Source organism: Vespula pensylvanica, chromosome 18, assembly GCF_014466175.1.
Source record: "Vespula pensylvanica isolate Volc-1 chromosome 18, ASM1446617v1, whole genome shotgun sequence".
Classification (NCBI taxonomy): Eukaryota; Metazoa; Arthropoda; class Insecta; order Hymenoptera; family Vespidae; genus Vespula; species Vespula pensylvanica.
In genome coordinates, this window is record NC_057702.1 from 3,969,321 (window position 1) to 3,983,019 (window position 13,699).

General features: G+C 29.6%; 1 protein-coding gene across 7 annotated transcripts; it reads left to right on the top strand.

Moving 5' to 3' along the window:
* Positions 1–26: 26 nt before the first annotated feature.
* LOC122635565 (formin-like protein) lies at positions 27–13,538 on the top strand. Of its 7 annotated transcripts, XM_043825922.1 has the most exons (18): positions 27–807; positions 2,713–2,796; positions 3,195–3,281; positions 3,575–3,681; positions 4,165–4,304; positions 4,458–4,636; positions 4,705–4,781; positions 4,894–5,209; positions 5,321–5,437; positions 5,539–5,779; positions 5,869–6,155; positions 6,379–6,646; positions 6,723–6,850; positions 6,919–7,363; positions 7,452–7,726; positions 7,815–7,928; positions 9,321–9,424; positions 10,732–10,884. In XM_043825922.1, the coding sequence occupies exons 1-18, from the start codon at positions 541–543 to the stop codon at positions 10,742–10,744; spliced, it is 3,249 nt and encodes a 1,082-aa protein (XP_043681857.1). In that variant the 5' UTR covers positions 27–540; the 3' UTR covers positions 10,745–10,884. The 7 variants fall into 7 exon arrangements, with proteins under 7 accessions (XP_043681857.1, XP_043681859.1, XP_043681854.1 ...); XM_043825924.1 differs by lacking the exon at positions 9,321–9,424 and having other exon boundaries at positions 4,154–4,304; positions 10,732–13,538; XM_043825919.1 differs by lacking the exon at positions 9,321–9,424 and having other exon boundaries at positions 10,732–13,538.
* Positions 13,539–13,699: the final 161 nt, after the last annotated feature.

A 13,699-nucleotide genomic window follows, 5' to 3' on the forward strand; every position in this document is an offset into this window, starting at 1 on the left:
AATCGAAGTTTAGTTCGGTCCAAGAAAGAATATCGAAGAAGATGGCGCGAGTGTCGGCATATCAAAGATTTTAAGACGGGAGTGTCCATCCCCCACTGACGAGGCTATCGCAGATGTCGTGGACGCGAGTACGTGGTGTTGAATGCAGAGTGATTCGTCTCACGCGAGTTTCTGAGTTCATGGGAGTTGTGTTCACAATGGATTGCTCGATACCTGTTGCGCGAGTTTACGATAACCGATATCAATCGTTAACTGGTCGTCATTACTCATCCTAGAGAGAGCTTAATAATTGGAAGCGATCGAGAATGAGGAAGTATCGTGAACGTCGTCGTCGTCGTCGCCGTCGCTGTTATTGTTACTGACCACCGTTCTTCGTGTTGACAGAGAGAGTGCACGTTGTTCCTGAATCGTGTTTATTTACGATACGTCTTTGTACGACCGTGCGCTACCGCCGAGATTGCGCGCCCGTGTTAATTGATACATACGTATATATATATATATACATACATATATATATAAAATATAGATATATACACATGTATGTATATTCGTCTCTTCGAGTGTGACATATACAAAGTCGAAACAATGGGTAGCGTGCAAAGTCGTACCAACGAGAACGACGCCGGTGTACGGGAAGTATTTCATGGGGCTATCAAAGACGGATCTTCTCAGCATTCTTATCAGCCAACGAGTCACGGTATCGGAGCTTTGGCCGGATTACATGCGAAAAGTGGCAGCGTCCGTGGTGCACCAAGACAACCGATGCCGGATGCCGTAGAACTTGAAAGGCGCTTTACCAAAGTCTTGGTGAGTAATCTTTCGCTTAGCGAGTGTCTCACCCTTCGCCACGATCATCTGCTTTTTTTTTTTCCATTGGTCGATGGCGTGACGTAGGATTCTAAATACTTTATTTCTGTCCCTCTCTCCCTCTCTTTCCTTCCCTTTCTTTCCCTTCTCTTCTCTTCTCTTCTCTTCTCTTCTCTTTCCTTCACTCTCTCCCACCCTTTCATCTCTCCCTCCCTCCCTTCTATTCCCTCCCACTCTTCTATATCCCTACCTCCCTCCTACGCTTCTCACATGCGTGTCCTGTAGCTTATTATGTGTCTTTCTTTCTATACACAGATAACAAAATTAAAATGTGAATATTATATCTGTGTTGTTTATAAAATTTATTGATATTTAAAATTTCTTTAAATAGGATTTTATAAAAGAATGTATAAAAATTAATCAGTATTTATCAAAAGGACAATTTATCAATTGTTATTTTAATACATAAGTCGTAAATATTTGTTAAAAGTTGTGAAATTATGAGAAAAAAATAATAAAAAATCCTTTATTTATATTTGTTGATCTATTTTATATATTTATATATACATGTATAATAATAATGATATATAAAATATTAATGGTATATTTTTTTGCAAATGTCGCAAATATGTTTTTTGTTTTCTTTTTATTTTTGTATCAATCATTTTCTGCTATATAGGTTAGTTTCTGTAGGAGTCCTGGGATGAAAACTTTGCATGAAAGCATTCTTTGATTCTATTTATAGATCCCACTTGCGATACTTAATCCATTCGTTGCTCGATCAAGTAATCATTGCAAATGTGATAAACAAACGAATAATCCTTTGATTCTATTGGATTTCGATTTAGTAAGCGAATACGTTTTATATTTTCTTATTAAGTTTACTTCGAAAGGAACTATTAAAAGTATTAAATTAGGATAAAAATTAAATGAAAATGACCTTATATACGTGCGCGCACGCGCGCGTTTGTGTAGGTTTCACAATATGTGATATATAAAGGTTCGATGAACATTTGTTTGAAATCCTTTATCTTATTGCTCGAACGTTGAACGTTGTACATTAATGGCACTGACGTCACGTGTGATCCTCAGTTACTGGCTACTTGCACTGTGCACCACATGAATGACGCAATCTCTTTACAGTTAAAAGACCTTGATCTTCCCCGTCGTTCCGCTCTTCCTTGATTTTTCCCTTTTTCTTGTCTTCACTTTTTGTCTTTCGCCGGATCCTACCAACGATTCAGCTGCTCACCCTTGGGTTTCTTTCAGCCTGTACGACGAGCTGAAATCGAAAGTCACCCATTAAAATTTATACTTCCGATAACGGGAATGTATTATCGTTCACGTCCTTCGCCACATCATTTCCGAGTGTTTTTTGTTTCTTTTTTCTTGTTTTTATTTTTTTTTTTTTATTTTTTTATTGTCTTTTTTTCCGGTAAACTTTATAATGCTTTAGGAGAATAGCGACAACGATAAGACTTCATTAAAACAAGTAAAAAGATAAAAAAGAAAAAAGATAAGGATAAAAAAAAGGAAAAAAGTTCTTTTAGAACGATGAATATATATTATATTCTAACATAAATAAGTTCGGTTGTAAGTATAATTTTAATATTATACAATCGAACTTATTTGTTATGATTCCCCCCCCCCACACACATATATATATATGTATAATGAATATATTGATATATATAATATACAGTATACAATTATATCATATATATGTGTAACATAATTAATTTTTATATAATTTATTATATAATTAATATATTTTATAAAAATTCGTATATTAAAATACGTATATAAAATACGTTATATATATATTTTGTGTGTGTTATATGCATTGCGATCATGATCATGATGAATTTTGAATGATTTAATCATTTATTTTGTCATTTATTTTAGGCTTCTATGGATTTACCACCGGATAAGGCGAAACTTTTGAAACAGTACGATAACGAAAAAAAATGGGATATTATATGCGATCAGGCAAGTATGCTTAATGCATGTGAAATAAATGAATCAAAGAAGTTGTAGAAGACGCGTAACAAAAATAGTTGAGAGAGAGGGGGGGGGGAGAATGAAACTCGCAACAGGTGGTATGCTTTCATTCAGTTCTATTTTTATAGACCGCTTTTACGTGTTGTAAAAGCATCAACTTTAACGTTCTTTCTTAGAATACAAATTTGTTGACGTAATTCTTTCCTTATTCTTATCTTGGCAACAGCAATGTACAGTAAACTCTTAAAATAAAATAAACACGACTTTTGTAACATAATTTTATTATTCTTTTTTCTTTTTCTTTTTTTTTTTTTTTATATTCCCCAATTGGGTACACTCTATGATTAATGTTCGTAAAATAATATGGAAATTGTTAATGATTACAGGAAAGGGTACAAGCGAAAGATCCCCCGTCGCACTACTTGGCAAAATTACGTACATACTTGGATCCAAAAGCGTCACGAAGCCATCGAGTATGTTTGTTTGAAGTTTTAGTTTTTTTTCTTTTCGTTTTTAATTATATACTTTCATTAAAAATTTTTATCTTATGTGTATAAATACTTTGTTCGTTAATTTAATTGATTTATTTAAAAACGATTAACGAATAATTTCTATTATTTAACGTACAAACGTACGTTAAAAACATGGATGTTATTTGAAGCTTTTTCTTTATTTCGAGAAGAACGCACGTTTTTGTTTCGTTCAAGTTCATATTTATACCAGAAAAAAGCTACTTGTATCAGACGGATACTAATGACTACCACAGTCGTATCGTTTCCTCACATTCTTCCAGAAAAGAAAAATGGTCGGGGAGTCTACATCGACCCAAGTACTTCGGGATTTGGAAATCTCCTTGCGCACAAATCATATAGAGTAAGAGAAAATAAATGTTTCATTTTCTTAATAAATGAGTTTTATTTATCGAGCGATAATTACGGTCGGCGCTTTTACATAATTTATCTATCCTCAGTTAGATTATCGTCATGAAGTATGTGTGTGTGTATATCTTTCTATCTGAAGGATACATACACACTTGCTATCTAAAGATATATATGTATCTAAATTATATTCTGTAATAGAGATGACGAAAAGACTCAATGTATCCATTTATAGGTGACTATGAAAGATATAAAAAGGAATATTCCATAAAATGCATGCATCTTTAAAATAATTTGTTAGATCGTTAATATAAAGGAAATATTAAAAAAAAAAAAAAAAAAAAAAAAGTTTTTTTCCGTTCTAATCGCCGTAAAAAATATGAAAGCGGATTAATAAAATCGTACGTTTCAAGACGGATCCGTATGTATTATCTCGTCGTCTTTCTAGATTTGTATTATGATCGTAGGAATGTTTCAGATGGGTAAGGGAATTCCTGGACGAGGAGAATCAAGGACTGGATGCGCTGATAGATTACCTTAGCTTCAGATTACTCATGATGCGACACGAACAACGTCTTTTGGAATCTCACGCTAGTTCTGAAGAAAAATTACAAACGAGTAAGTTACTTCGTATATCCGAACGAAAGATAGACAAAGAAATAATAAAAATAAAAAAAAATGTAAAATAACAATCTTTATATATACAATTTATATATATATATATATACATTAAAAATTTTATAATACATTTTTTCATTTCTAATTTATTAGTCGAAACAGGTGGTTCTTCGCACTTGAATAATGGATGTTTAAGACCATCTCTTCACGAACTTAAAGACAGTCCCAGTGTAAAACGCAGATCCAGACATGTGGCTCGTTTGAATATGGGCGAAGCAAAGGACGATATCCATGTTTGCATACTTTGTATGCGTGCCATTATGAATAATAAGGTATTATATTCAGATTTAATCGGAATTGAAACGTCCAAATATTTATCATTTATATTTGATATTTTCAGTACGGGTTCAATATGGTTATACAACACAGAGAAGCAATTAATTGTATTGCGCTTAGTTTAATGCACAAAAGTTTAAGGTAAATTTTAAATTAGTCAAATCATTGATATGTAACATCATTTATTTTATACATAAGATCAAAAGATCTTTTAGATCGTAATTATTAACATTTTTTTTTTTCTTATTTTTAGGACGAAAGCTTTAGTTTTGGAACTTCTTGCGGCAATTTGTTTAGTAAAAGGCGGACATGAAATTATTTTATCGGCGTTCGATAATTTCAAAGAAGTGTGTATGGAAAGGCGAAGATTTACTACGCTCATGACTTATTTTACGCAATACGATAGTTTCCATATAGAATTTATGGTTGCCTGCATGCAGTTCGTGAATATCGTTGTTCATTCTGTGGAAGACATGAATTTTCGAGTACATCTGCAATATGAATTTACAAAGTTAGGCCTCGATGAATATTTAGAGAAACTTAGACATACGGAAAGCGAAGATTTGCAAGTTCGTATTTTTATTTCATTTTTCATTCATTTTTTAAATATATTACTCTAGATCTTTTTTGTCTTTTTTTTGTGTCAAAAAAATAAAATACATAATATCTGATAATTGTAGGTTCAAATCTCTGCTTACTTAGACAATGTATTCGATGTTGCTGCTTTAATGGAAGATAGCGAAACGAAGACTGCCGCATTAGAAAAAGTAGCTGAATTAGAAGATGAACTTGGTCATGTAAGTTGGAAAAATGATCGTGATCATTTTATGGTCATGACAATTTTCAATAAAACGCAATTATAAATCTTTTTTTTTCCCCCTTTTTTTTTGTTATATAGGCACACGATAGAATGACCGAGTTAGAACGAGAATCTTTAGCGAAATTAGCTGAATTAGAGACTGAATTAGGTGCATTGAAGATAGAATATACAGATGTTTCGGAAGCGCGTAGAATAGCAGAGGAGGAACTTACAGCGCTCAAACGACAAAAACAAGACTCTGCGCGTAGGCAAAGCGTTTTGGAGAATAAGATAATCGAATTGGAGACCCTTACAGGAACTCTTACGAAGAGTTCGTCGGGTAATATTGAGCACAATTATATCGTTTTAATGAAAATTATAATTTTTAATGAATGAAAATGAATGATGTTTTCTATCTTTTTTTAATAGCTAATATGCGAAATGGAAGCGCTATAAGTCCTTTGAACAATCCTGATATTTTCGGCCCTGAGAATACTATGTCATCTGAACTAAATACAGAACAACTGTCAACGTCAGATCAAGTTCATAATTCTACGCCAGCTCCACCTCCACCACCTCCACCACCATGTCCACCACCACCACCTATGGCACCTCTTTCACCGGGCGATCACAAGTTACCACCACCTGCACCTATACCACCACCACCAGCTGGCATGATGCAAGCGCCTGATGGAGCAATGACAATTAAAAGAAAAGTATATATACGTTTGATTCTTTTTAGATAAAACATTGATTCGATATACCATATCACTTCTCACGTATTTTTTTTTTAATACAAGTTCCAAATTAATTTGGATATATATAATAACTGGTTCCGAACCACGTAAATATTACAAATATTAAAAATGATCTTATACTCGCAATCGTTACTATATTACCAAACAAATTTATTTATCTTTGTTTTTTTTTATCTATCAGGTACAAACAAAGTACAAATTGCCTACCCTTAATTGGATCGCATTAAAACCGAATCAAGTACGAGGCACTATCTTCAATGAATTAGATGACGATCGATTGCATAATTACATAGATTTTTCTGATTTTGAAGAAAGATTCAAGATCGGTATGAGTGGTCACGTAGCTAATGGCAATAGCGAACTGGATGGCCTGCAAAGCTTTCCTAGTAAAAGATTTAAGAAGCCTGAAAATGTATCTCTTTTGGAACATACGAGATTACGAAATATTGGTACAAATGAGGAACTTCATATGCATTCATATATACGTATAATTTTTACACACATGTATTTTTTTTTATATTGTAGCAATATCACGTAGAAAGATGGAGATGCCAGTGGAAAAAGTGATAATGGCCGTAAATGCTCTTGATTTGAAGGTGCTTTCGCTTGAAAATGTAGAATTATTACAACGTATGGTTCCAACCGATCAGGAGGTACGTAAACTATAATTTCGAACATAGATATTATTTTTAATAAAAATAATAATTTCTTTTCTGGACAGATAAAAGCTTATCGTGAATATATTATCGAAAAGAAAAATATAAATCTCTTAACCGAAGAGGATAAGTTTTTGATGCAATTAGGAAAAGTAGAAAGAATATCGACTAAGCTTTCAATTATGAATTACATAGGAAACTTTTTTGATAATTTACATCTGATTACGCCACAAATACATGCTGTGATATCTGCATCAAGTACTGTGAAAAGTTCTAAGAAATTGAGAGCAGTTTTAGAAATCATTCTTGCTTTTGGAAACTATTTAAATAGTAGCAAACGTGGACCTGCTTACGGATTTAAATTACAAAGTTTAGATACGTTATTAGACACAAAGTCTACAGATAAAAGGATGTGCCTTTTACATTATATAGTAGCAACAATACGAATTAAATTCCCGGAACTCATTAATTTCGATTCCGAACTCATGTATATCGATAAAGCTGCAACAGGTGAATATATCTAATATTTTCTTAAATATCACAATCAAAACGTTAAATTAATTGCATTCTTACTTCAATGATGATATTTTTCTTATAGTTTCTCTTGAAAATATAATAACCGATGTTCATGAATTGGAAAAGGGTATGGATCTTGTAAGAAAAGAATTCGAACTTCGTGGTAAGGAAAAACATAATACCGTTCTACGCGACTTTTTAAATAATTCCGAAGAGAAATTACGTCGACTCAAATCAGATGCTCGTGCTGCGGGTGAAGCATTTCGAGAATGCGTTGAATATTTTGGAGAGAGTCCCAGACAAGCAGATGCGAATACCTTCTTCTCGCTTCTTGTTAGATTCGCAAGATCTTTTAAGGTATTATCTTCGATCTAACATATGAGTATAACTACTGTAAAGACGAATAATAAGATTACAGTAATACAAACACTCGTATCATTAACAGGCAGCGGACCAAGAAAATGAGCAACGTCGTAGATTAGAAGCTGCTGCTGCGGAAGCTTTAAATACGTCTGAGCAAGTAATTAAACGAAATAAATTGAACCAGAAGAAACAACAGGTGTGTTATATACCATATCTTTTTTGTACATTTTTTATTGATATAATCGGCTTAAAAAGGATATTAATACCATTGTGCTATTGGTTAGAAGTTTGGACAAATCATCAGGATTATTGGGATATATAGAATCAAATTTATAATAATATTATTATATCAATATTTTAAATTGATACACACACATATACACAAATTAGTCCATGCTTTTATTAATAGCACATTTTACATCAAGGGTAGTACGCTTAAAGCATTAGTAAATAGATCTGTTTTGATTAAAAAATTTCTAATATATAATATAAAAATTAGAAACACATACAATTCTTTTCAGATTTAATCTGCTTTTTTTTATTGCTTTCTTATTTAACTGTCTCTACACTAATCTATCTAATACCAATATACTATCTTTCTCTAAACACAGATATATTTGTTATAAAAAAATAAAAACGTTTCCTATTATCACAATTAATATTACAATGATCGATATATGTTTCTATGCTGTTGCTATCTTTCTTATTCTTTTATTTTAGTTACATATTAACTTTAACTTCTATGTGAATTGAGCATGCTCAAATCCAGAGAATAGTACAAAATCATATATTTATTGCAGGGCACGCTTTATGATTATGACATATTCACTTTAAAAAAAAATGTATTCTTAACATATGTTAAGAATGGGAATGTATTCTTAACTTCCTTTTCATTCCAACACAAGTGGACCTATCATTGAATGTCGTTTTATCTATGAAGAGTGTTACTGTTTTTTAAGTATGCTTTTTATCACTTATATTGCCTTATAATTAAAGCTCAGACTTGAGAAATCTAATTTGATTTGGCATAGGATTTTATATTGAAATATGTTAGTATTGTTTATTGTTAATTGTGAAGAAAATAATATCCTATGCTATGTGCTATGTTATCTCTATACAAGTTCCGCAATGTATGAGCATATTATCAAATTGGGGCTTTATTTATAATATATGCTATAATCATTGAATTACATTTCTTTGAAAATTTACTTACAGTCAGTTATTTCACATTTTTCTATCACAAATAACATCTAAATGCGGTGATTAGAATTTGCAATTTAACTGTTTAGTCGTTGATAATTTATTGTTAAGGAAATGATATTTAACATTTTAATGAAAAGTTTGGAAAGATTGAAAAAAATTCAATTTAATACTAGGCAGATTTAAAAGTAAATTTTAAAAAATGTTAATAATTTTACTGCATGTTGTGAAGTAGCATGATATCTACGGGGATTATCCATAACTTTATCAATTGACATCGTTTTATGAGTGTTCTTGTAGTCTTTCACATTTTCGCCTTTCCAAACAGAATATACATATATTACAGAATCTGATCACTTATTTGTTACATATTTATTTGGATTTAAAGTCACCGAAATTTTGCTGTAACTCGAACAAGACTCTGTTGCACCGGCATCTTAATGAACTCAGAAGGAGGTCAGAACATAACAATACAGAAACAATTCACAACGTGTAAGTCCATCCTCACTCACTGCCTATCCTTAAGACTCCTTCTGATTTGGAATAGCAAGTTTTGATTAGCAACTGAATGAAAATAAAATTTATAAGCAAAATTATACAATGAATAACTACTAATCTGTTTGTACTTGTCAATATATGCTAATATAATTAATTAAAAAAAATAGTGAGAAAAGTAATGTAACATACCACAAGTAAAAAGTATTTTTGCATTTCAATGCTTAATACTTTTTACATTTATATGTGCAGTGTTGAATATAAATTATATTTATATGTTTTATTACATTACAAGTTTTTATAAATATGATAATGAATAGATAGAAATTTCAGACTAGTCAGGAGGAGTCTTAACCAACATTATATCCGCAACACTAAAATTTTTACAAAGTGAGCATAATTAATGTAATGTTTACTATGTAAGAGTTTTATTCTGTATATTTTGTCATTAAGAATTTAACATTGCGTTATCACATATATTGCTCCCTTAAAGTGAACAAAATTTATATTTACAATATAATCTATTTGCATAAGGAATATTACATTTTCCTATTTTAAATATAAACATATATTATTGGCAGAATAATACCTCCCATTTGGAAATAATATTTTATATAAATAAAATATTTTATAAGGCATACTAGAAAGCATTTCAATCTTCTGATAAAACGCTGTAAAATATAATTTAGCAACAGTTGAAGATAGGCAATGGTTAATACAAGATGAAGTTTAAAATATTTATTTTTAATTTCTACAGATTCTGAATATGAAATATTAAAGTGTAGGTTTGTATTACATATATTTATTTACATTATGTATATCTATATTTTTTTAATACATTATATTAAAGTTATGAGAATCATAGAAACTTCAATATTATAATGTACTTTCAATATTAATAGAATTACTCATGGCTTACCAAAATGTCATCCTAGCTATATGCCTGCTTCTCACAATTATAAGCATATTTTCATACTTATACTAAATGTTTATTATTAACAAAATTGAAGAGATGCATTAGCATGTCACAGCTTGCATTCATGTTGCTTGAGAAAAATTCTCTATTACTTTCCTTCCTTGGAAATGTCATAACTTTATTGATTTAAATAAAATTTCAGAATAAATATTTTTTCTTGACATCATATTGTATTTTATAGGTGTACAATATCATATATGAATCTGAATTATAATTTCAAGATAATGATGATTACTACTTGCAAAGTGACTCTTCATAATCATAAATTGACTCTTCATAATCATAATCATAATCATTTGTAACATCAAATTATTTTATATTACACTAGGATGCTGTCATAAATGAACTCAAGAATAAAACAAGACTGGTTCAAGAGAAAAAACTTCTACAGCAAGATGAAGTGTATAATGGTGCTCTAGAGGATATACTTCTTGGTCTTAGATCGGAACCATATCGTAGAGCAGATGCTGTGAGACGTAGTCAACGCCGGCGAATTGATAACCACAGACTTTCTCGCACTGCCGAAGAACTTGAACTTTAATTCAAAACAGTATGTAGATCAGATATGCAATAAGTCTTATCTATTGAATAATCTAACTGTTTAAAGAATATTACCATTCTCTAGCAGATAATTTTTTGTAAACACGCTAGGCTGAAAATACATAATATTCAATGATTTAGTAAATACTTATGCACAAATCAATATGATGTTAAAATCTAACGAATGACGAAACATATTTCTTATCAGATAAATTTTTGATATGTGTTTTCTAACGCCTCATTATACTGATATTGAATATTTATAACATGAATATAATTTTGATATGAATATATCAACTATTTGTGATAAGTTTAACGCACAATATTTGAATCATACTGTATTCAAGATTCAATGGTTTATGTGAAAGTGGCGGTGCTACTTTCAATTTTGTTTATGAACGTTCTTGTTCATAAATAACATTTATGCTCATATGCCTTTATATTACATACTAAAGACATGAAAACTGTATTAAATGCATATTATAAGACGCATATTACAATTTCAAAATTATGAAAGGCATGAAGCAGTTTATTCCAGTGATGATACAGATGATATACACGATTATAATACCTTAAATGTGAAAGACGTAATTATTGTATGAAGTCTTACAATAAGTAAAGGATAAGACATCTTCAGAGAAAAAAAGGAAGATCATAAAATAAGCATCTTGTAATGTCTCGATCCTGATGTAATAGCGAAAATGATATTATTATCAAATTTTAATGAAAAGAGAAAAAAACAAAAAAATATATATATATTTTTGTTTTATTAATTATCGATCACTATTATACTTCATACATTTATATTTTTCTCTGGAATAAATGGCATTTAATTGGATCAATTATTCACGATATATTATACATTGGAACTAATGATATGTATATGTTTATAAACCAAAATTATATATTGTTCCTTCTATTTATACTTTACTGTATTTACTAATGACTATCTTGTTTGACAACATTCCACAAATTACACTAGAATCGTGTTTGTTAGCCATTTTATTAGGCTTGTATGCATTTGTCAACTTTGTGATTATAAAAGTGTAATGTGGTATGTTTATAGTTTTCTATTTTGGAATACTAGAAATATACTTAAACGTCGAATTAATCAGTAATTATTTTGAGATTACGAGAAAAATATTTTGTTGTCCTATCTTTCTATAAATGAGACTGAAAAAGAATCCATATTCTAGAGTGTAATATTACTGAAACAAAGATAGTGATTTAGATACCATTGGACTTTTTTATGCATATAGATGCTATTTTTGTACTATATGAAAAAATGATGGCTGGCATGATACATATTATATTACATTCCTTTTGAATCACATACCATACTTGAATTATTTATAGTGTAGTAAAAGTATAATGATATACATTGTACTTCACAAACATGTTTGATGGTTTATTTATTCATTTTTCTTAAACGAAAAAAGTTTTTCTTAAACGAACTCGAAATATAGATACAATATTTGTAATTTTGATATATACATAATTTTTGAAAACGCAATTAAATTAAATGTATATTTATGAAAGTACACATAATATCTTCTAACATCAGTCAAAATAGCCACGCATATTTAAAACTATGTTCATAATGCAATTATATCTTCACTTTTTATATGTCTGATATATTGTAGTAGGAGGAAAACAAAATGTGTAAATAATGCTGTAATATATGAAACATTTCACTATGAAATAATGTAATTATTATTGCTTAAGCTTAAATTACCAATGTGATGTTTATATAAAATATTTGTACGTTACATGTGCTACTTGTCGATATTGTAATACTTGAGATATAGCGTATCAAAATTTGGTTATATGATTTTTAAACAATTACATGAAAATATTTTGTAATATTTGTTTTGTTCAAATTGTAACACATTTAAGAATGTTTCTATTTTGTTCACTATAAAAATGTTTACATATTATTTATATGATAAAATTATCGGTGAATATGACATCGATTAATAATACATATCGCTCTGAATTTGTTGAATTTTTGTTATTGTTAAATATGTCTACATGTATCATACACGTATTTATACACGGAACATCTTAACAAACTGTAAATGTAAAATTTAATTAAAAGTTCAATTTTGATATGTAGGTCCTGTCTAGTCATTGTTTGTACTTTATGTTAGGATTTATTATCCTACAAAAGACAAGAAGTGTTTTTATCAACATATTAACAAAATATGACAGGATCAAGACGAATTTGATAGAGAATTGATATATCAAAAAATTTCACATTTGAATAGGCAAGTTAATTTTCTTACATAATACATCTAATCATTTTTTCTGCATCTTCATACTTATAATATTGTATTTTGTAGCAAAAATTAAGGAAAAAAGAAAAAGATAATATAATAAACAAATTAGACAATTATTCGAATATACAAAAATCTCATAAATATAGATCTGAATAAAATAAAAATAATATTATTAGTCAAATGAGTAGATTATGTATAAGTGAATGATTCATTACTTTGTATACAATTCTTTTAATACAGCGTGACATTATAAGGGTTATATAATTTTCTGTTATATATTTCAAGATTTTATTATAAATAAATTTAATTTTCCAAACATCTTTTATATATATATATATATATATATATATATATATATATAAACTAGTAGAATAAGTATGTAAAATATGCTTCATTTAAATGAATGTAAGTTTTTAATTTGTTATATATAAATCATCAATTAATCAAAATATAAAATCCTACAAATTATTATGTTTG

What these genes read in the sequence shown, in the direction of transcription:
- LOC122635565 (XM_043825919.1), top strand. Translation starts at nt 541, where the DNA reads ATGTATATTCGTCTCTTCGAGTGTGACATATACAAAGTCGAAACAATG. An exon ending in TAGAAGATGAACTTGGTCAT is followed by an intron (nt 5,438 to 5,538) that starts GTAAGTTGGAAA and finishes TTTGTTATATAG; the next exon opens with GCACACGATAGAATGACCGA. An exon ending in TATCGATAAAGCTGCAACAG is followed by an intron (nt 7,364 to 7,451) that starts GTGAATATATCT and finishes TTTTTCTTATAG; the next exon opens with TTTCTCTTGAAAATATAATA.